The sequence below is a fragment of the Ambystoma mexicanum genome, chromosome 8 (assembly GCF_040938575.1).
Source record: "Ambystoma mexicanum isolate Mex_15411 chromosome 8, UKY_AmexF1_1, whole genome shotgun sequence".
Taxonomy (NCBI): Eukaryota; Metazoa; Chordata; class Amphibia; order Caudata; family Ambystomatidae; genus Ambystoma; species Ambystoma mexicanum.
The window spans coordinates 46,892,816-46,916,584 of NC_090929.1; the positions used below are offsets into that span (position 1 = coordinate 46,892,816).

Consider the following 23,769-nt stretch of genomic DNA (forward strand, 5'->3'; position numbering starts at 1 on the left):
CCTCTTCCTTTACACCGCTCCTTATCCCTTCACTCCCATCCCCTCTGTTCCTTTACTCCCCTCCTCTTCCATCACTCTCCATCCTCTCTTCCTTTACTCCCCTCCTCTTGCATCACTCTCCATCCCCTCTCTTCCTTTACTCCCCTCCTCTTCCATCACTCTCCATCCCCTCTTCCTTTACACCGCTCCTTTCCCTTCACTCCCATCCCTTCTGTTCCTTTACTCCCCTCCTCTTCCATCACTCTCCATCCTCTCTTCCTTTACTCCCCTCCTCTTCTTTATACACTTGTTCAATGTGCTCTCGTTTCTTTTCTTCCCCTTCTGATGCTTTTATTTTCTCACCCTCCTTCACTTTCCATTTGTTCTCCTTATTTCCATTGTCCTACTCTCCTTTCTTTCTTGTTCTTCTGTTCCTTCCTCTCTTTCTCCTTTATGCACCGTCCACCTGGTCACGTCTCTTCCTCTCCACCCTACTCTCGCCTTTCCCCGCCCCTCTTGTACTGGTCTTCTTTCCCACCTGCATTCCTCCCTATTTTCCCACCCTCTCACCGTGCTCTCTTCTCCTCCCCACCCTCTTCTTCCATCTTACGCTCTTCTTAACCCATCCCCACCCTCCCCCTTTCTTTGCCCCTCCAGGTACAAGGGTTTCATCAAGGATTGCCCCAGTGGACAGCTGGACGCCGCTGGATTCCAGAAGATCTACAAGCAGTTTTTCCCCTTCGGAGACCCCACCAAATTTGCCACCTTCGTCTTCAATGTCTTCGATGAGAACAAAGTAAGTCACTCGGGGACCCCCCTGCAGAGTCGTGGACCCCATGCTCTAGCCTCTTTACTGCTCCTCTATGGTGGCCAAGTGGCTACCCACACATGTTGCTTCATAATATGTCTTTCTTGGGATCCTGAGGAATGACAGAAATGGCCATTCTGTCTGCACAGGCTCCTGGCAGAGCACACAATGGCACCTGAGTGTGACCAGCATCTAGGACCGGTCTTTCAGCTGGTGGAAAGTACCACATAATGAGCCTCATCACGAGTTTGGCGGTAACCCTTAAATGCAGCGGTAGCGCTATTACCGCCGCATTTAAGGGTCCGCCACATCATGGCTTCGGCTGATTTCCCCCCAGCTCTTAGCTAGAGGGAAATCCGCCGAAAGTTCGCGCTCATACAGCCGGCAGGAAATCCGCCGGCGATAAGAGCACAAAATGTTCCCATTGAGCCCAATGGGGAATGGGGCACTCCCGAATGGGCTCAATGGGGAATGGGGATTTCCAGTTCAGTCAAACCTGTGATCTGGCGCTAATAGCATTGGTGGGTTTGGCGGTAGGGCAGATAACACCAGCGCTATTAGTGCTGGCGTTATCGCCCAACCCGTGATGAGGCCCAGTGACCTGTACTGTAGCTGCTCTGGACCCAGTGTGCGGTGGAGCCGAATCACCATTCAAGTTGTAGATTTGCTACTCCGAAACACTTGCAAAGTAAAGCACAACAGAAAGGACCATTAAGTGCTGCTTAACATGGCCATTTATTTCTAAGCGTGGGTTTGCCACATCCTTCAGTTTGGCCAACATTTTGGGAACCCCTCGGCTTAGAACAAACATGGCAAAATAACCTGTTTTCTGCAATGGTTCCCACAAAGGAGGCTCTGCAACCGCTTTTTAACTCCCTGTTCCTTTCATACAGGAGAAAAACACATTTGCATATCAGCCTGGTTCCACCCATAAGCACAGTCCAGCGCTGAATGCAGGACAACCCCCCTGAACGCAAGCGACCCTGGCGCGTGTTTCTGACGTGTGTGGCATCATCAGGCTGGCTAGGGTGCTGTCTCTCTCTAGGCAGAGAGAGCAAGGGGTCCATAGACCAGACTGCCTATCTGCCATCCAGGCCTGGTGCACCTCCAACGATCTCTGCCTCAATGCCAGCAAATCTGAGAACCTTCCCTTTGGGGCCCCTGCTCCCTCCTTCCCTTCCTCCCTGGGCTCTCCCCCTGCTCCCTCCTCTGAAGCCTGAAACCTTGGAGTCCTCTTCGACTCCTCTCTCTCCTTCCTCCCTGACACTCAGGACATTGCCAAGAAGTCCCACTTTCAACTCTTCCTTCTCAAAGGCATTCTCCCTTTTCTCACTTCCCTCTAGAGGCTCAATGTTACCCGAGTCCTGGTTCCCTCTAGGCATGACTATTGCAATAGCCTCCTCCTGAATCCACCATCTTTCACTCTGTGACCCCTCCAGCTAATCCAGAATAGGGCCGCAAGACTTATCCTTGTCCTTAAGCCCAGGAACCCCATCTCTCCTGCCCTACAAAGTATCCACTGGCTCCCAGTTGTTGCACAGATTAAATTCAAATCCCTCTGCATCACCCACAAGGCTGTTTGGGGCCCGGGACCATGCTATCTGCAACTTGCTCTCACCAAAAACTCTCCTCCTAGACCTCCACACTCCTCTGGCACCAACTCGCTGTGTGCAAAGCGTTTTGCTAAACAGAGAGCAGGAGGTTGTTTGCTTTTCCTCAGCTTGATCCCTCCTATGGAACAGCCTCCCCCTCCCTCTGCATCTTGAGCAGGACCTTCTTGAATTCTGAAAGCACCTCAAGACTTTCTTCCTTCCCTTCTTCCCTCCTCTGCTAATCTCACAGTTGCTGAGATTGGTGTCTTGGACGCTTATGCATCCTCGGGGCCTCTGACAATTCACACCCAATCTCCCCAGCTTCTGTCTACCCTCAGCACTTGCCTCGGCACACCCTGCACCGTGGAGACTTCCATATTTCCACCCAGTGCGACTCCAGGCCGTATAGCACTTACCATACCTTGCACTACATCTGTGGCTCACCCAGGAGCATGGACACCCTAGCACCTACTCCACTGTCCTCTCCCTTGCTGCACTTGCACGTTCTGAATACTCACAAGGCATAGTAGGTTTGGTAGTCCCTTCCCTCACTGTGTTTCTTGTATATTTAATTGTACTGCAATCCCATGTTCCATCCATGTTGCCCTGTGGGCGCTTTGAAACAGAATGTATTTGCTGCATAAGCGCCTAACAAGCAAACAACAGATAAATAAATCCAATAAATTGACCTCCTGTGATGAATCCACTTCCGGGCCCAAGTGGTCATGGGATGAATATCGGTTTCTAAACCATCAATCAGCCCCACACCTCTAGTACACCAGAAGGGGTCCAAACAGACTATAAACGCAAGACAATCATAAACCTCCTTGTCCAATTTTGGTAACGTGGACGGAACAGCAGGCTTATCTCTGCAAGGTCGTGGATCATTGGTTAGTTGCAACACAGCGAAAATACAATTATTACCCATTGATAAAAGGGACTGTCCAGTCAAGCTTGTATGAAAATAACTATTTTATTACTACAACAGACAGTTCTAGCACACTACAAAATACAACACAACCTAAAAGGAATAAAGAGGACAGACAGTTTCAAAGAAGGAACAGGGATGCACTCTGGATACTGAGAGGAGGGTAGTCGGTATGGTTAATAACCACAACAGTTTACGGTTTCTTGGCTTCAACACAAAGGAGCATTGGGTTTTAAAATGGCTCTAGGCGCCTTCCAGGAAAGACCGGGGAGACAGAACCACAATGTACCCGGTGCTGTTGCTGTTCGACAGATCTGAGTCGGCTTCAGGGTGCTTTACAGGCTTCTATGAAAGAGTTCTAGATGGGAGTCAGCTGCAGGTATCGGGTGGTAAAACGGTTCGGCGAGCAAAGCTGGATTAGTCTGCAGGCTGGCCTACACGGCGGCTCAGTGTTAGGAATCATTCTCTCAGTGCTGGTCGATTGTTCTAAAACACTGGTCGAGGCGTCTCGGACGGCTTGAGCGACTGCGGCAGAACAGTCAGTGGTGCAGTCGGTTGCACCTCGAGGAACTCGACTGGCTCAAAAATGTCCTTTAAGGCGGCGTTGGTGGATGCTTGTCGAGACACTTGTCCCAGCTTCTTCACTGGGTTTGTGTCATCCTTTAAGGCGTGCGGCCCAAAGCTGAGGAGAGTGTTGCAGGCAACAGCCATGTCCTTGGTTTGGTTCAGAGACTCTGTGCCACTTCCCACCTAGGAGGCTTGCTGCAGAGCCTAGCAGGGCACGCTGTGTGCTTGCTGGGTACTGGTTCGGGAGCGGCTGGAAGGTCCTCTGGATTTGGTATCTCCTTTTGTTACCTACAAGATGTTTAGGGGAGGGATCTTACTTCCTTCTTGGAGGTCCTGGCATTCCTTCACTGGTGGAAGATGTAAGGTAGACTGTACCTTTAGCCAGGGTCCAGTGATGAGTTAGCCATATTTGCCAGGCTTGCAGGCCACAATGCAGAGGTCTGCCCTGGCAGCCAGTCTGTACATTGTAATTCCGCAGAGCCACCAGTCCTGCTCTTCCAAGTCTCCAACCCGAAAAAGATTGACCCCCAAGCCCCCACCCAACCCAGGTGAGAAGCACCTAATGGCACCCGCCTCTTGCCTGCTATTGGTTTTGAATACCTTGTCATGCTACATGCTCCACCAGGAAGACTTAAAGCATGAATAATTGTTTTAATAGATAATTTGGGGGGGGTCCACGTTAGGGGCACTGCATGTTCTGCTTTTATATTGCACTCATAGTTCTTATCGTGGTTAATGTTTTTGGTTCCTCCAATGTTGCCATATAAGTGGACGGAGGCATGGAGGGATATGATCATATGTCCAGGATCACACAACCTGGTTATGTGGGTTAGCCGGGATTGTAGCCCGGGACCCCTCTTTGATAATTGTATTTCACTTCTGTCGACACACAGCAGTTTCATCATTTCAATGTGTTTGGTATTATTATTGCTGGAGTGCTGCATGCTTGCGCGAGCAAGGGGTGTAAGGGCACTATGGGGTACACCTAGACCTCTGCTGGCCACTCATGCACTGGCACTCCCTGCCTATGGAGAGGGTCAGGGCGCAAGCTGGTGCAGGGTTGCCGAGCCCAGGGGTGTTGCTAGGTCTGGAAAAGATCTGGGGCTACGTTAATGTCGGGACTGCCGGGATTCGGGGCTAGCTAGCCTTTCGGTTGTTGCCCTTGAGCTTCTATCCGGGGCTATAGACAAAGGACCTGGGGCTAAATCCCCCTCAGCCCCCCCTAGCAACGACTCAGGCCGAGCCACTGGGGCCGGAGGCGTGTAATACTGGAAGGTGTATGGAGTGCGCACTCACCTTAAGCCTGGCCACTTGCACTTGCAGCTCGGTGGGCGGGGGGCAGGGGGCTCGGCCATTTACATGCTAGGCCTTTGGGCTGAATTCATATTTTGCGAGACTCCGGCTCATCCCAGGAAATCATTGTGCATAAAAAGGAGCCTCCCCTCCACGTGACCCCCCACATAAGTCATGGTGCAGAGTCGCCAAGCCCTGCTGTATTTCATGTAAGCGCCTGGAGTCCATGCACATAGCGGTGGGCGCTACACGTCTGAATAGCATAACATGGGATCTACGCCCTCTGCCGGAGACTAGGATGACCTTTCCTTCCCTGACAGCCTGTGGTCTAAAACGCAAAGCAAATGACTTGCAAAAAAAGTAATATTTAAACATGTTTCAAAGCACAGCCAGGCCACGCAGCCGCACCTGGCGTAGCGGTTACCCGTCTCCAGTTCCATTAGAAACACAAAACCATAGAGAATTTGTGTATATATCTAGCACCCTTGACAATGTGCAATTTACTCATCAACGTAAAAGACTGTGTTAGCAAATGTAAATGCACAGCAAGTTCTGTTCAGGGGTGCCCCACCCTCCCTGTGTAAATAGGCAGATGTACACATCATCTCTAGTGCCTGCCCCCTCACCTCCGTCAGACTGGAAGAACAGCAAGAAGACACTGTGCATGACACCACTATCTTCCCAATACTGCATTGAAGATATGAGAAATGTTATGCACTCGGGCAACTGTATCAAATGTACCCCCGAACTTATATGGTAAACATAAGCCTACAGACGCCAATGTACATCGAAGAGCTATACATGAAATCTGACGAGTGTAAAGTGACGTCATGAAGAGCAGACACGTGGACACACTAAAATGATATGTGAGTACTTAACGAAAGAAGAGGTAGCTGAAGTAACAAAGTGCACATATATGCGAATACGAAGAAATCATATACACTAAGAAGATCATTGAGAAGAGATGCAGTAGATGTATATACGCAGAAACACGTGTTAGATGAGATATATAGAAGCGTGCTGCAGAAGAAAATATAACACAAGTAAAGCAGCCATTTTGAGAAGATGGACATCGTCTCTGTATAAATAGTAAGCGAGGAGCCTGGAGGGGAAAGACCAAGGCTGCAGAGCTGACAGACGCTGGAATACAGCTCTGTGCAAGAACAAAGAATATTTGCTTAGCTTAGGATCAAGGATGCCACAGCGAGAAGCAATTGCAAAGCATGAAAGTAGTCAAAGAGGATAAGCCATGTATGTAGGACTTATTTCTCTTACATTAAGTAAATGAGTGAACATTTGCAAGTGCCAAGTATTGGACGAACAAAGATGCAGAAAGCACATGCAAGAAGGAGCAGCCAAGTCCCCAGAGCCCAAGAAGAGTAATAGCACCCAATGTGAATCAAATAGCACTAAATAGAAAGATAAGATGGACAAAATCATGGTCTCCTCACACATGACGTAAGACCAGAAGACAACGCCTATTCATAAAGCTCCAGACAAAGATAGCAATGCACCTTCACACCATTTAAAGTTCTGAGGAAGATAACGGCCAGCAAGGTCAACTACAAAGAAGAAGCCTTGGCTTAGGGCCTAACTGATGAGAGATGGTAGGCTAATTAGCTAAGGGCCGTTGTCTAATGTTGTTCCACTGCATTTGGGTTTCGTTTTGCTTACGTGCTGCTAACAAGCCGAATGTCCAAGGTTAGAGGAGAGTGCCAACCAATCATGAGGTCCTATGTAATGGTGGAATATACTTTGTTCCAGAAGCCAATCCGCTGTTGTTATTCTGCTATTATCTGTATTATACACAGTTAGAGGTTGTTCTAGGCGTGCCTACCAGATAAGGGGCAGCCAATGATGTTACGAACACCTAAATAAGCTATAGGGCTAAATGTTCCCTTAACCAATACTACCTCTGTTCGATAGGTTGTTACTGTTTGCCATGTAGGATGGTGTCATAGCTGACATACATTAAGGTATAAAGCCTTTGTGTCATTGAAATTTAGATGAGAGTCAGAGAGCTACAATCTGTTTGTTCACCAGGCTTCCCTACTTTATTGAGCTAACAATAAAGTAGTATTTTGCCATATTTTAGTCTGTCCGGTTATTTGGGCCTGAGATCATTTATTGGTCATCCCATGTGGCACTTGGAACGCTCCAGGTGCTACTGCACACTTGTATCGCTTTCCAAAGTGCATATGCTGACAGCAAGTGTGGCTCTCTGTCATCTTCTAAAGTGCATAGGACGTCAGCAAGTGTGGCTCTCTGTCGTCTTCTAAAGTGCATAGGCTGACAACAGGTGTGGCTCTGTGTCATGCACGCCACATCCATTCTTTTCCATAAACAAGTTAAGCTATAAAGTGTACTGTGCATTTAAAATGATGCCCGTTCCTCTCGCAGCTGATAACAAACGTGCTGTATATCACACATGTGCTGCATATCACACATGTGCTGCATATCACAGGTTCTGTAAGTATTCTGTTTATGGAAATACAAGCGGCTGCTTTAACAGCTGCTGAATTCTAATTATAATTGTTCTTTTATAACGTGCTTCATACCAGAGATGGGTTTCTAAGCGTGGGGATCAGGATTCGGACCTGTGCTGCGCTGTGCGTTGCCCCTAAGCTATCCCCCCTCACAATGGAAACCCACCTTGTTCTTAGAGGCAGTTAAAGTGGGCAGCTGCCAAGGGGACCCCCGCTCGCCCCTTTTGTGCTGCCCCAAAGATTTAGGGTATGCTGCTGGTTCTTCACCCTAGATGTGGAGCACATGCCAGCCCTGCAGCCTATACTGGACCTCCGCACCCACCATTGTGTTGAGGGCTTTGTTCGGCAGAATCCCATGCAGTACCCTTTGGGAACACTACAGGTAATTAGGACTACGAGTGTAAGTACAATTTCACCTTTGGTACAAGCCTGTACTGCACAATAAAGTGGTAGCGATGGCTGAGCAGCCAGACTTATCTCAGGAGTTTAAGTGAGCAGTACAACAAGTTACACAAAGGACCAACCAATACAGTGATTCAAGTAAACACTTACTCAAGGTTTCATGATAAAAGAACATACATTTATTTACTGAATCAGTTATAAAACATTACACTAACATAAGCAGTTCAATATCATACAAAGATACACCACAAAAATCCAACTGGTAAGTAACTAAACATGTTTAGCTCAAACATGAAGTAGGAACAAAATGGCACTTCAGATACTTAGAAAAGGAGGGAAAAGGCAAAGTTATAAGAATAGACAGCCCAAATACATTCACAGGCAGGGAAAAGGGGTTCAGTTAAATACAACCAGCAATTCTTCTCAACAGGCCTGGGCCAAAGTCAATGGTTCAGAGTCTTTTGTATAGGATAGCACAGTTCTGGCATATAACGGTTAAGTCTTTGCCACAGATGTTTTAAGAATTTGGCTAGGCGAAAAGTTTGATGAATGTTTAGGGAAGGACAAGTCTTCGTAGTTGAGGAAAGTTTCATGCACTTTCTCGATGACTGCAACGATTTCCGGACCGCGTTTGCACAGTACCTTTTTAAATGAAGAAAGCTGTAGCTGAGGCAGTTGTTCCTGGCAGTTTGAGCAGATCTTGCTGTTCCTGTGCTTCAGTCGTGGGGACAAGGAGGACGTCGCGAGGTTCCTGCACTGCTCAGGGAAAAGGCCAAAAGCTGTAGCAAGATGTCGGTTTTAAGGTTGGAGTGCCTTTATGTCCCCCTGGTTTCCTTCCCTCTGGCTATCCGGTTTTCAACAGCACTCTGCTGAAAACACGACCAGAATAGGACGGTGTCCAAGTGGCTTGCGAGTTGGTTGTTCCCACTAAACTCAAGGGAAGAAGTTAACCTTGAAGGGCTTCTCTGTAGTTGGATTTCAGGCAATTCGGACCTGCAGCAGGGCTTCACCGGTCATCCAGGAGTTGCAGCAGTCCTCTTCCTTCCTCTCCTCTTCGGTCTTTCGTTCCAGTGGTCGACTCTGCTTTCCAAGTCCCAGAGACCCGCTTTTGAACAGTTTTCCCCCATTCATTCAGCCTGGCTGTCAATCACCCAGCAGGGTGGCTGTCCTTGCCGGACAGTCAGCCAGCCAATCACACCAGAGTGCATTCAGATCTCATAGGAGACTAAGCACAGAGTTTTGGGAACCTCCCTCACATCCTGTCCACCCCAGACACTCCGGCACCAGAGGAGGGCTTCAGCACAGAAGCCCGCCAAAGGCCAATGAACAAAGGGTCAAACAACAAGAGTAACAGGGGATACCAGGGATATCTCAATACTGTGACCTGCCCCGGATAGAACACAAAAATACTTAACAAAGAAGGTCAGAGTACTCTCTGTGTTTATATAGTGAGCATCAATGCAACCCATCCGTCTCTGAGCGCCCATTAAATCATGGCAAAGAAGATACAATATACAGCAACATGTCTTATTACAAACATTATGTTGGATAGAAACAAATTGAATTCAATCCAGTCGACACACCAACACTATTAAATATAATTTATTAACATTTCTTTGAAGAAAAAATTATTATCGTAAAAAAACACACATCGTCAAAAGTGTTAATATTATTCAAAGTGTAAACCAGTCACCTCAATTCATCCATGGGCTGGTACAATATAACATTCCCATCTTAAAACCACAAGACAACACACATCAACCATATCACATTCACTCTCAAACCATTCATAAATTCATACACATTTTACAAATAATTTTCATTATAAAAAATGATTGTACTAAAAAACAAGTTTAGCAATATAAGTCCAATATTCAATATGGATCATACACACTCACTAATGAGTCAGACTTAAATACTACAATCTGGTCCGCCTCTAACTAGTTACACTTGAAACTGTTTATAATTAACAGTATATTCCCCAACCCGACATGTTTCTTTCTGTGTAGGTCTAAATAAACAGAAACTCTTCAGGGGTATTATGGTCCCGTATGGTCAGGTGGATAGTAGATGGAGAACAATGGAACGGATAGACTGCACTGGAACTACTCACAGCAAGTTCCATGTAGTTGTCTCTATCCGTGCCGCCGATGAAAAACACATAGGCCCAGTACTAGAATGCCCAAAGTCGCTGCTTTAGATCAAACCTCAGCATCTAGGAGGGTGAGATACAGAACCAAATCTCTGGACAGATTGGACCCCATTTCGTTTTAATCAGACACCACCCAGAGGTGTGTAAAGCACACAAGGTGAAAGGTCAGAGCTGAGTTGTGCTGCCCTAGTTCTCACCCGGAAGCACTCCGGACACACACAATGAACAAAGGGACCAAACCTGGTTTGGCGTGCAGAGTTGCACACAAGAAGGACTTTTCCCAAAAGAAATGGCAAAAAAATATGACCAGAGGCTGTTTTTACAAATAAGTCTGGGGCACCATATTGAAAAACATGGCTACCCCTGATTTTGAGCTACCGTTGTTAGCGATTGCGAAAGATCACGGTGGTTGATCTAAACCACTGCCACCAGCCATTTAAAGTAGGAATGGGTAACATTTTACTGTTACATGAGTGTTTAGACTCAGGGGAAGCTAAGCAACCCCTCCAGCATTCTATAGTAAGATAGGGTGTGCGGGGTCAGTAAATTAAAAGAGACTAGTAAAGTCAATTTAACTTTACATGCCCTGAGAGACAGCAGTCATTCTCAGGGAAGGTATTTAAACCTTTGGGGAGTCTGAAAAGACACCCCTGTGCCACTGCACTGAAGGTGCTGTGTGACACACAGAAAAAGATGATGCCACTGTAGTTGCTTTAAAACTCCATAACCAAAGAACACAAAAGTAAAACACACACAAAATACATGGAAGAGTGGGAAAAAAGGCTCACACTCTTCCCAGGTAAAACATTTAATCCTAGAAATCCAGCAAAGTTGCTGGGGGGGTCTCAAAAGGTAAGGGAAATTAGCACATTTGGAGAATTCTCCCTAACAGGCTTGCTGCTTTACCAGAGAAGGTCCACTGCCAGGAGCCCAGCCTGAGGCCATCCGTGGATGGGAGGCTACGCCCTACCAGAACCTAGTGCATGCCAGCCAGAGTTCCACCGCGCCAGAACCAGTCCAGACCCACATTTTCTCCATGAACAGCACCAAACCCGCCCCTGGGCACCGATAGAGGAAGTGGCCCAAACTCGCCAATGCAAATACCTTTCTTTTGTCTGGGTAGTAGCCAGGTTTGTTTGTCAAAAAGTATTACAAATTTTGCATTTTTAGAAAAGATTTCTTCAGTAGCAATGGTCAAAACTACTGGCTGCACTGCACACATCGGATGTGCCTACTTTGGCCACAAAACTGTCCCACTTTGTCCAAAAAGTCCTGGCGAACCCTGGTATGTTGGACCTGCACTTCCAGTATTGCCCCATGGGCCAGTCCGAGAGACTTCAGAAACATTATCTCTCAATCTCATGATCCATTTCCTTCTGTGGGATGTTGCACCCCTCACTTTCATGTAAATCAACCCCCACTCCGATGGATGCTGTTCCCCTCATGCAGCACATGTTCACAATTATTTCCTGTATAGGGAATGCTCTCCCTCACCCCTGATATGCCCCATAATCCCTTCCTCTCTACGAAATGCTCCCCTCACTTTCTACTGTACCCCATAATTCCTTCACCTCTCTGACATACTTTCCCTCTCTCTCCCTAGCTTATTCCTGAATCATCCCTCTATGGCAGTGGTCTTCAAACTTTTTTGGCCAGGGCCCCCCTGAGCAAAATTTGGGCAGGTCGGGACCCCCCAGAAATGCCAAATGGACAGTATATATTGCGCGCCGTCACCTGCTCCCATCAAAGTCGCTGGGCTCCCTCATCCCACTCCTACCCAGTCGCTGGTCTCTCCCCACCCCATCACACACCCAGGGCTCTCCCCACTCTGCTCCCATCACTATCCCATGGTTCCCGCCCATTGTGCTCCCACCATAGTCCCTCGGTTCCCCCAACCCGTTCCCAACACAGTCTGAGGGCCAGTGGCGGCTGGTGAATCTTTTTTAAGTGGAGGGGCATTAAGGGGAGGTTCGGGGGGGTTTCCCCCTGTGAATTTTTTTTTAAATAATAGGTTAAAATGTTGCATTGTAGAGCATACTTTTAACAAAAAATGGGTAAATAGCCAAACAGTTTGCAATTGTTGCTGGGAGTCCAGGGGGCAGGCATTGATATTTTATTTCTATCGCGCTCGTACACAAGTGTTTCAGAGCGTGACAAGGCAAGGGAGGGGAACAGAGGAGAATAAAACAGCGATCTTACTAGGCCCAGTGACATTGAGAACGCGCAAGTGTGAGGGGAAAAGTGCATGGAAGGGGGGAGAAGTGGAAAGTGCGAAGCAGAGGAGAAACAGATAAATAACAATAAATAAATAATAAAGGCAACAAACAGTGGTAGTGCAGCCAGCAATTTGCAAGTGCTACGTTTAAGGCAGCAGACAGGGTAGGTCTGATAAGTGCAGGAAGAAAGATGGTTCTCCTCAAGTTTTAGAGTGGCAGGGCGCTGTTCCAGAGGGAGGCCCCAGCCGAAGACGGAGATCTACCCCCAGCTCGTTTCTTTGATAAACGACTGACCCTGAGGGAGTTGGAGGTAGAGGAGTGAAGAGCTCGAGAGGGGAGGTATTTGCGGAGGAATAGCTGAAGGTATTTTGGACCGAGGCCCCAGAAAGCCTTGTGGACAAGGCAGAGGGTTTTGAATGATAGATGTCCGGTAAAAAGATACCATCCCTGTCCCCTGGGCCCCACTGGTCCTAACACAATGAACATGATTATGTGTATATGCAAGGCGCTGCACATTCATACAGCAATCACTCTATCATTCACATGAGCATCCATCACCATACACTCACTCATAACGCATCCATACACATGTTTAAATAAAAACAATGAACATAAACGTACCTTCTGCATTGGCCTGTGTGTGGGTGCTGCTCCAGCTGCTCTGTCCGTATGTGCGAGGAGGCGCAGGAGCTCCCCCTCGGACATACAGACATGCAGTGCCCCAGCCAGCATTTCCAATGAGCTATGCAATGCTGGCGAAGCAAAACGCCCCAGCACTTGCATGGCTCAGTGAGCATGTGCGGCTGGGGAACTAAACTGAACTGTCAAAGGGAAACAGTGTTTCCCTTCGACAGTTCAGCCAGCCCAGGAGCACTCCATTAGCTGGATAAAGCAGCTGAGGGAGTGCTCACTGTTTCACTGGGCTGGCTCCTTAGCTCCTTAGCTCCTCCATAATGGGAGAGGGGCCACTATGCAGTTAGTAATGTTGACCATTGTTGCTGAATATATCACAATTTACTTACATTTTAACACAAAGCACCCCTTTGGGTACTATTGAAACAGTGGGCTTCATAACTACTCTGGCGGTAGCTGTGCCGGTAAAACCGGCACGGCTGCCACTGGAGTTGCATCCGGGTCTGGCACCCGCGAATGGGCAATTACTAGGTCATGCCGAGTTAGGCGGACATGATAATTGCCCTTTCGAAGGTGCCGGTAGATCCCCATTCCCATTTGAGCCCCATATGGCTCAAATGGGAAGGGGGAGCTCGGATGCACCGGCACCGTTAATAACGTTATTAACGGTGCCGGTGCATCCGACGAGCTGAGGTCAGACCTGGCGGGGGCTGTCAAGCACCCACGAGCACAACTCTTACTATGGCGGAACGGTAGCAACGGTGCCGGTAGCTTACCAGCACCGTTGTTACTGGTCCGCCATAGTAGTAATGAGGCCCAGTCTGTGACTAAAGGAATGAATATCCATTTACAACTGTGGGCCACTTTTTCATTGTTGCCTGAGACAGTTTCATGCTTCAGCCCGCCCATGTGGGCCACCCCTGCCCATTTCTTCCAATCTAAAAAAAAAAAAAAAAAAAAAAAAAAAAAAATCTTTTTTCATGCTGAGCTCTCAGGGCCCCCCTGGGATGCACCCGCGGACCCCTAGGGGGTCGCGACCCACAGTTTGAATACCACTGCTCTATGGAATGCTCCCCTCACTTACTACTGTATCCCATAATTCCTTCCCCTCTCTGAGATACTCTCACTCTTCCTCCCTAGCAAATCCCTGAATCATCCCTCTTTGGAATGCTCTCCCTCACCACTGATATGATACTGCTCCCTCACTTTCTAGCATATCCCGGAATCCTTCCTCTGTGGAATGCTGCCTTCACGGAACCAAGTAGGATCAAGTCAAGGAATGCACAAGAATGAATGGGCTAGGAATGCTTGTTAGAGCTAGTTACAGAGATGGGCAAATCAAAAACATAGCAACATAAACTTTAGTGACAAAAACAGGATGGCTTGTCCATAATGGTTCAAGTCTTTCAGACTGCAAATCGTAGCCCAGGGCCCCCCTGTACCGTCGAGCAGTTCAGTCTCTTACAGTTCGGAGGCTTTTAAATGTCGATTGTACTCATTTCTTGTCTTCTTGGTTCTCAGTCTCTGGTCATTTGCTTCTTATCCTTGAATCTGGTAGCCCCCTGCACCCCCTTCTGCAGTCTCTGGGACACAGGTGCACTGTCACTAATCAACTCCTGGGCACCAGTTGTCCAGGGCTGAATATCGGTTTCTAAACCATCAATCAGCCCCACGCTTCTAGTACACCAGAAGGGATCTGAACAGATTGCAATACAAGTGAATTATAAGACCCCCTTGTCCAATTTGGTAACGCGGATGGAACAGCAGGCTTATCTCCGCAAGGTCGTGGATCATTGGTTAGTTACAACACAGCGAAAATGCACTTATTAACCAATGAAAAAAGGGACTGTTCAGTCAAGGTTGTATGAAAATATCTACTTTAAAAATATCTACTTTATTATTACTACAACAGACAGTTTTAGCACACTACAAAATACAACCCACCCTGTAAAGGAACACAAAGGACAGACAGCTTCACGAAGGAAAGGGATGCACGCTGGATACTGACAGGAGGGCAGTTGGTAAAGCAATCAGTCTTAACTGTTTATGGTTATTTGGTTTCAGCACCAAGGGGGCAAAGGGTCGTAACTCTCTCTAGGGGCCTTCAGAGAAGGACCGGGGGGGGGGCAGAACCACAATGTCCTGATGCTGAAGAAGTTCTTGGTGTTCGACAGCGTGAAGGTGGTTCGAAGGTGCTTCACAGCCCTTGAGACAGAGTTAGTGGCATGAGACATCTGCGGGTACCAGGCGGCAGCTGCGGGTACCAGGCGGTAGGCAGTTCGGGGCCAAGTATCATTGTCTCTTTGCTGGATGGAGGATCTGGAATGCTGGTCGAGGCGGCGTGGGTGGGTCTCGCGACTGTGACGTGACAACAGTCAGCAGTGCAGGCAGATGCGGTTCGAGGGCTCGACTGTCTCGAAAATGTCCTTAGAAGATGAACGCTGGATGATGCTTGTGTGGCACTAGCTTCTTTGCAGGACTCATGTCCTTTCAATGCGGATGTCCCAAAGCTCAGGAGAGTGTTTGCAGGCAACAGTCTTGTCCTTAGTTCAGATACCCTCCGGCACTCCCACCTAGGAAGCTTGCTGGCAGAACCTAGCAGGGCATGTTGTTTGCTGGCTGGGTAATGGTTCTGGGGCTGCTAGACAGGTCCTCTGATTCCAGTATCTTTCTCTGTTCCCTGGGAGATGTTTAGGGGAGGGATCTTGCTTCCCTGTTGGAACTCCTGACTTTCCTTCACTGGCAGAAGATGTAAGGTAGACTGTACCTTCAGCTCGGGTCCAAATGAGTCCTTCTTACTCCTTTTGAAGTGTTCAGATGATCTGCTAAGTGATGGGGTCAGCCCTCTTTTAAAGCCAAATGGGTCCCAGTTATGGGGGCAGGCTAAGCCTACCTTAATGAACCAATCCCGGGTCCCCACCAACAATCTTCTGTTATGCATGAGGTCAGGACAAGAGTACTCTGCCACAGGACAGACAAGGGGGTGATGACATATACCTAAGTCCCACCCATCTCCCTGTCTGTTGTAGATCAAAGTGTCTCTTTGTTTAACTGAGCCCTCTGTGACTCTTGATTAAAGCACAGGGTTCCCTTGAACTTTGTGCTGGGAGCAGACTTTCTGTCTCCCCCAAACCACATGCTTCTCCCCTCTGAAAGGGGTCAGCTCTGCAGGGGTTTGCCTACGGTAAATAGCAGACCCAGACATGCATTTCACCACCTTTCATACAGAGGGTTGGGTACTAGCTTTAAGTTGACACATTGCATACCAAAGGGATGTTAGCCCCAGCTTTGCTGTTGTCTATTCCGGCAACCAAGCCCCTTCAGGCTTGCTTCAATTATCTCTAATTAGTATGCACTGCCACCAGCCAGAGGACAAAGGAAAGCCGATCCATGGGGCCTTTGATATTTAAATCAGGCTGCCCATGCTGGAGGAAGGTGTGCCTTCCCCCTCCTTGAAATGCTTTGATGTACCCAGGGCTGACACATTCCAGCTAAATATGACAGGGGAAGACGGCACCTGTAGGCTGTCTCTTCCCGGAGTACATGTGAATATGTGTTTTGTGCGGCAAGCAGATTAAATGTGCGCGGAGAGGCCTCACACATTTCTCTAAGATTGGTCTCCCATGATTCATTTTCATTATTAAAAAATCAAAAAAGCCCAGGCGAGCGCCCTCTCCCCCTGCGGATGGTCGAATTCCTCACATGCACCCAGATGTTAGGCCTGATCAAGGGCAGAATTTGAATCATGGCAGTACTTGGCAAACCCCAAAAATGTTCCCTGGGGGCCAGTAGGCAAAGTGGCTATAGATGCATTGCTTCTCTTCTTTCACCACCTTCCGCTGGCGGGGTCCTGGCACTGGTCCCCAACATCTGGTCCTCACTCTGCTCCATGGTGGCTGACCACATACTCCTTCTTAGGGTATCACTCTTGCACCTTCTATCCACTGCCCTCCAACATGACTCTTCGCTTCCACCTCCTTGACACTCAGCCATGGTCTTGTACCTCTACCCCTCTCAGGCTCACCCTCTTTGGGGTTCGGGCGGCCCTGCTCAAGGTCCTCCACACACTTTGTAAATACTGGAGGGGGGGGTTCTGTACTCCTGCCCTCTATATGGCAGAGTAGAAGCACGGAGCACCCCAGCCAAGATTGTCTGTGCGGTAACGAAGGTCGAGCAATCAAGGCTTAAGCTCTCAGGAGGTGATGTGGGCTGGTTCTTAAGTAAAGTGTAGTCCCCAAGCCCCCACAAAGGTATGTCCACGCACTATGTTAGGTGATAACACAGTTCTTTATATAAATAAAGTTCAATATATATATATATACAAAATCAATAACACATTTTGTACTCTGGCAATTCTAATATGGTAAATATGTACAATGTCTATGTGGTACCACAGTTAACTCTTGACTCCTTTTAAAATGCACCAACTGCAAGCAGTCCCACTGGCACACAAATCAAATAGTAAAATGAATCAACAATAGACATAGGAAGGAAGACAAGGTAGGTTAAACAAATGGCAGAATACTGTGTCCCTACCCAAGACCCAGTTGTGTGTGAGGATCCCCCCACCTGGATAACCTGTAAATAAAAAAGTATCGACAAGCCCAGTCCATGTATGTTTAAGATAGTCTTGTTTCCTGCTAAAATGTTCTAATACCCCAATGTACCTGGTTTAGCAGAGTTCTTCGATGGTTCGACAACGGATCCCTCTTGAGTGGACTCCCTTAAAGCGGGAGCCACGGGTTGTCGAGATTCCTATGAAGAAATGTGAACACTGTTGTCGAGGGAGCAGCTTCGACCTTTGCGATACTCGTCGACTATTGGTCGTGGATGTCCTATGAAGATGATGTATGCGGTACACCTCAATGGCAAGAGTCTGTTGCCGCAAAGCAGATCGATGAAGAACGTAGGCCCTGCACGTGTGTCGGGACATCAGCGTTGGCGTCGATGATCGGGACTCGACCACGGCTGGCTTTCGGATCTTCGTTGGTCTCCTTGTGGACTTCGGGTGGTGGGAAATCCACTGGCGGATTCTCCTCGGTTCGTCTACGACCTTGACTTTCTCCGTCGGGACAAAGCAGTCGACGATGATGGCAAGGGAGTCCTTGATTTCAAAGTGTCTTAGTCACAGGTGGAGCGTTGCGGCTTCGGCCGTCGGCTGCACAGCGTCAACCTGTCTGGCGTCAAGCTGTCCCCGCTTCTGGGTAACATGACTCGATGAGCTTCCAGCGGTTATGGCAAACCTCCGAACCCAGGTCGCTGACGATGGACCTCAATGTTCGGGTGCGTTCTTGGCGGACCCCGTCTACGGTCGGCAGCCTTTCGAGGACTTACTTCCAGGGCACCTTGAGGAAGATTAGCTTTTGCACGATGTTCCTTCGTAGCTCAGGAAGAGGTCTCCTAGCCAGGTCCTCTCTTGGATCAGTTCTTGGAGACACAACGGCTTTTGGATTGTGTCGAAGGCAAGCAGCAGCAAAGCCTTCTTCTTTCAGCTTGGCTTCAAGGTTAAGTATCAAGTTTCGACTTCAGCTTCTGAATGATTCTAGTCATTGAGCGGTCCCCAGATATACTGTTCTGTCTCCCATTCACACTGCTGAGCCAGGCTCAGGCAGTCAATCATTCAGAAGGGCATTTAGCAGGCAGGCAGCCAATCGGGCTCACAGTACATTCAAGCCATTATTCTCCATCCAGACACTCACAACAAGTGATGTGGATTGGGGCAAGCACCCAGCCTTTCAGCACACCACACTGCATTCATACCAGTTTCGGGCAGGGCTGTCTCATTCATTGAGTCACACACTAGAAACCAGACACCCATAACATGAAATGTTTATTGGTCACACACTCCATTCACCCAGGTGCCACCCGAAGTGCGTACCCACAACATACAGTCATTGGGAAGTCTCCAGCCAGTCTGGCCTGGACTTCCCCACAATAACATATATGGAACTTCCAACCAACAGCCAGTCGGGGGAAGGGATAGAGTCAGGGCTTCCCAGGACTTTGGGAAATCAGTGTAACAGGCAATAGAAAGCAAAAGTCCATAGGGGCCATCTTGTCTCCTATCAGCAATCCACTGATTCCAAAGCCAGGGCCTGGGTATCCCAAAATGGAGGATACTCAGAGCACCTGTCAAATTCAGCATGGAGCTGCCACCAGCTCATACCCTACTCTATGGGCCACACACAGGTGAAAAAAAACATACCCTAGTGGTACAGAGTTGTACCCCACCCATGGGTGCCATAAGGGTATCCCAAGGGTTTGTTCACCAAAGCCAAAAAGAGGAAGAGATGCACTGCCAGGAGTCCCACATGGACCCCTGTGCAGAAAACAACACAGAACACACATGATAAGGGAGTATAGGACAGTGACATGGAAGCCCTGTCCCTCCAATGCATTTCCAGCATCACCCACTTCCCTTCAGATGTTCTTCTAACCTACTTCAGAGACCTCCTTTCACCCTCCTTCATCTCCCTCAGACGCCCTCCATCCTCTCCGATGTTTCTTGGCAACCTCTATTCCTGGCCACTCGTGTGGTAACCCTGGCACTGCCCGTACTACCACTAGTTCAGCGATCACAGTGACCATCCCAAACCAAAATAAGAGGCCGCTGTTGGCATACTGGCATATGAAGAAAGTCCACCTGGGCTGTGTATTTGTGGGTGTACCACTGACCTATCAAGGCAGCACGATAGGCAAAATATAATTAGTAATTAATGTGCTCTTTTGGTTTCTTTATTAACTAGTTGCTATTTTATAACCCAAAACATATTTGTCTTTTTTTCACCTGCAACATCCCTTCCTGTGGAATAATCAGGGTTCAAGGGCATCTGATGCCACTTCCCGTGATGAGGTCAAATGCCACGTGACACCACTTACTGTGACATCACCAGAGATGTGATGTCACTTCTGCTACCCTCCCCACCCCCTGGTGTGAGGACTTGCCATATGACAAGGGTGCAAAACCCTGACTTTTTTGATTTTTGTTAATTAATGAAATGATGCGGGTAATTCCATCTCAGATAGGGTCATCTGCTGATCAGATCCCCCTTTCATACCCTCCATGCCAAAAGCGTATTGTGTACCTGTGTCCTGCTGCATCAGTCTCCTGATTTGCAGCACCTGCTGTGCTAGTGGCACAGAGCAGGTTCAGAGGTCACAGTTGCACATTAGACAGCTGCAGTGATGGCCAACTCTCCGCAGCACTTGATGATTATAAGCAGTCCCTGATGATTGCAGGATAAACTCTAAAGTAAAGCTATCCCTGGGTTAAGCCAGGGTGCATGGCACTACTTCTAATCATTGCAGCCATATTTAATTTGATATCACAAATGTGTCAGCTCCTGGGAGTCAGCCCCACTGGAAGGTTATGTGTATTTTGGCCAGACAGGCTGAGCCTGCCAAATGAAAGGACAGGAACCTGCATGCTTCTTGTTTGATCTCATTGTGAGGGTAGGTAACACCCGCTGCCAAATACAGCCACTCACCAGACAGCTGCCCTGGACCCAGGCATCAAAGGAGCACATCCATTCAAAGGGAGCTGCCTCACACCAGGGTGCTATATTTTGAAAGGCCTTTCATCCTAGTGAGAAGGGAAGGGGGCATGGTTAGAGTAGTCCGGAGGGCTATGTTCAATGACTTCCACCATTTTGTTTCTCTCTGCCTCTTTCTCTCCTCCTTCCTGTCCCCTTCACTTCTTCTAGAACAAAACAGTCTGGGTGTGATGTCAGAAGTACAAAGTCCACTTCTTGCAATAAAAGGGTTTGGACCACTAAGGCAAGCAGGCTAACTCTTTGTCCAATCAAATGTGGACCTTTAACTTTAAAAGAAGGGGTCTCCCACCACTTCTTTGATACACTCTGGAACAACCCCTGAGAAGGATTTGCTGGACCTCTTTTGGGAGAGTTGTACATTTTCCATAGCCCTCAACCAATGAGGTGAAGGAGGACCAGTCCAAGGCAGAGATATGCCCCCTATTCTCTCCCAGGGCACATTGGGGGTACCATTTTTCTGTAGACTACGACCTGCCATTCTGCACCAGAAACTCCCAGGGCTTGGAGAGCAGACCCTGAAAGGACTCCCCTCTGTCCTTGGGCCCTGAATTGGGTCTAACGGCCCCTGGAGGACCAGATTTGCTAAGGCTGCCACCTCAAAACTGGTCAGACAGCCATTGAAGCAAATTCGACGCAATTGCTGCAAAGGGATCCCACTGGTGCTACTTTTTGGCACTCCTCTGAACCTTCGAACAATTGCTTGTACATTGACCCACTCAACGCTGGATCATGTCCCTTCTGAGCCTGTCAATTGCTAGGCTCAAATCAACCGCTCACCACCGGAACCTGACTCCAATGGCTGTAGTCACCTGCCAACTCAGACCAGGGTTTGCACCACGACTCCACTCACCCCTCAAACTGCTGTTTTGCTGATCAGCAACAGGATCACTATTGTGACAACCACCACCCGTTGACTTGATCCACTCGAGCGTCACTCATCGACCCTTCCTGGTGGTTACAACCCGACCTCGGCTTGACCTTGAAGAGATCCTGGTGAACGCTCTGACCTGCTTCGCCGAAAGCCACCTTTGAGCGGCAGAGAGCTATCACATTTGAACATGCGCAACGTCCGCTTGCTGCTTGGGCCGACACAATCCACTGTGCCCGAACTGAGCATGATCCACTCGCACCACTGTTCGGATCTGGGTTCGACGCCATCGACCCGCCAAAGACCTGGCAAGAGCAATGATTTAGCCATATAGCCATACAGTAATTCAACTCTATAGTGTTCCAGAACTCCGTCAAATGGGAAGACTGGATATGCCTTCTGTGCTGGAAATATTCAGACTGATATGATCTATGATATGATGGGTTATTTATAACACACTTAATACCCAGAGGTTTCTAAGTGCATACCTGGGGATTGAACCTGTGTTGCTCTGTGTCGTCTTGCTTCCAAGGCGAGCGCCTTGCCCCTGAGCTATCCGGATGTTGCTTTGCTTCTGTCTGGAATTTGTGTTAAAATTGTGTCTTCTCTTTTATAGTTTGGTCTCCTCTCAGGGGGTCTGTTTTGGAAGTCCTGCGACCTGATAGCTTTGGCACACTGTGAAATAGCACTTGGTTTTTTCTAGGGTGGGCTTCATGAGAAAGGCATATGAACATTTGTCTGGGGAGCTGGAAATCACGAATTGATGCAGTCTCTCGGTCTCTCTTCTTAGGACGGACGGATCGAGTTCTCAGAGTTCATCCAGGCACTGTCGGTCACTTCACGGGGGACGCTGGATGAGAAGCTGCGGTGTAAGTTTTCTTAGTTTGCTTGTAACATTGAAGCTGCACCAGAATAGTCTCATTAGAATGCGTAAAGAAGTTTGATGCCCCCACACGGGTACGTTTGCCTCTCCTCATGGCCATGCTAATCCACATGGCTGCGCTCTTGGTTTGGCCTGTGGTGGTCTCGTAGAGCGAAAGCCCAGACCCCTAGGTATGGTCCTGGCTCAGCCGTACCCATGAATTCCCTGCCTCTCCCAGGTCTAGGCATGTGGTAGTATGGGCAGGGGAGCCAAATGTGGTGCTTCAAATAATTACATGCAACATTACTTGAAAAAAAAAAAATGGTGAACCTGGGAAAATAAATAAACTCAAGTGTGCAAAAAAGTCATAAAAAGTAGTGCATTTCAGTATAAAACATATTGCAGCTCTTCTCCTTCCAGTGCCTTTGCCAAAAAGAGATGACAAAGGTTCTGAAAGAGAGCTTGCAACACTGGTTAATGTCCACCTGGGGGTGTCGGCACACCATGCTTCCTCACTCGAACCAGATGGCTTGGAGAGCTGGCCGCACAGTCCCCCTGCTACACAATTTACCTTCTGGCTCTCAGGTCAGATGTTCTGAGACAGGGACTCCCCACCAGCCTTGAACCCGCATGACCGGCTTCCCAGTAAGGTCTGATCTGTCTGTAGAGTCCTGTCCTTGCAGATCTGCTTGCAAGTACCCCTGTGGGTCCATGGCTCGAAGTCGATTGCTTATTTGGGGTGTCAGTGTTCTTCATGTACATGGAGGTGCAGCTTCGGGGCACTCCACAACATAAAAGCCGGAATTAGTTTTGTCCGACCGACCGTGTTGACATCTTCCCAATCTTTTCCTGGCTGCCCGAAGCTTCTCCACAAGGCACTTCCAGCTACAATAGCCTGGGCAGCGGAGTTCAAGGCACGGAGTACACCGCATTGACTCTGGAGATGGGGGGGGGGTGGTGAGTGGTGGGGAGGGTCTCTGTTTCCAACCCTGGGAGAAATTCTCTGTTGGTGGAAAGAGGGGGGTGGCTATTCCACACCTTGTTTTTTGGCAGGACCCCTAATAATGCTACAATGTTTGCATTTCCCAGCTTGACCTTTATCCTCCAGTCCTGCGACTGGGGTCACACCACTCTTTGGAAGTGTCCAAGCGTTGGCTTTGAGCTATTTAATCCCCTCGGCTCTCTTTTGTAATTGTAATTGTTTATTTATGACGTGCTTAATACCTAGAGGTTTCAAAGCGCGGACCTGGGGATTGAACCTGTGTTGCTCGGCATCGTCTTGCTTCCAAGGCAAGCGCGTTGCCCCTGAGCTATCCTCCCGAGACTCTTTGAAATGCAGCAACACACTTCCTGCCTGCAGAGGATCTCCTGGCCTTGCTTTCTCCTTCAAAGGCCCTCTGTTAACGCCCCAGTGGGAAGGGGGTGGGTGA

General features: G+C 48.4%; 1 protein-coding gene across 1 annotated transcript in view; it reads left to right on the forward strand.

Moving 5' to 3' along the window:
• The window catches only part of NCS1 (neuronal calcium sensor 1), a 441,477-nt gene that overhangs the window by 305,145 nt on the left and 112,563 nt on the right, over positions 1 to 23,769 (forward strand). The window contains exons 3-4 of the mRNA XM_069609260.1: positions 637 to 775; positions 22,268 to 22,346. Coding sequence (XP_069465361.1) covers positions 637 to 775; positions 22,268 to 22,346 — 218 coding nt within the window. The remainder of the gene's footprint in view (positions 1 to 636; positions 776 to 22,267; positions 22,347 to 23,769) is intronic.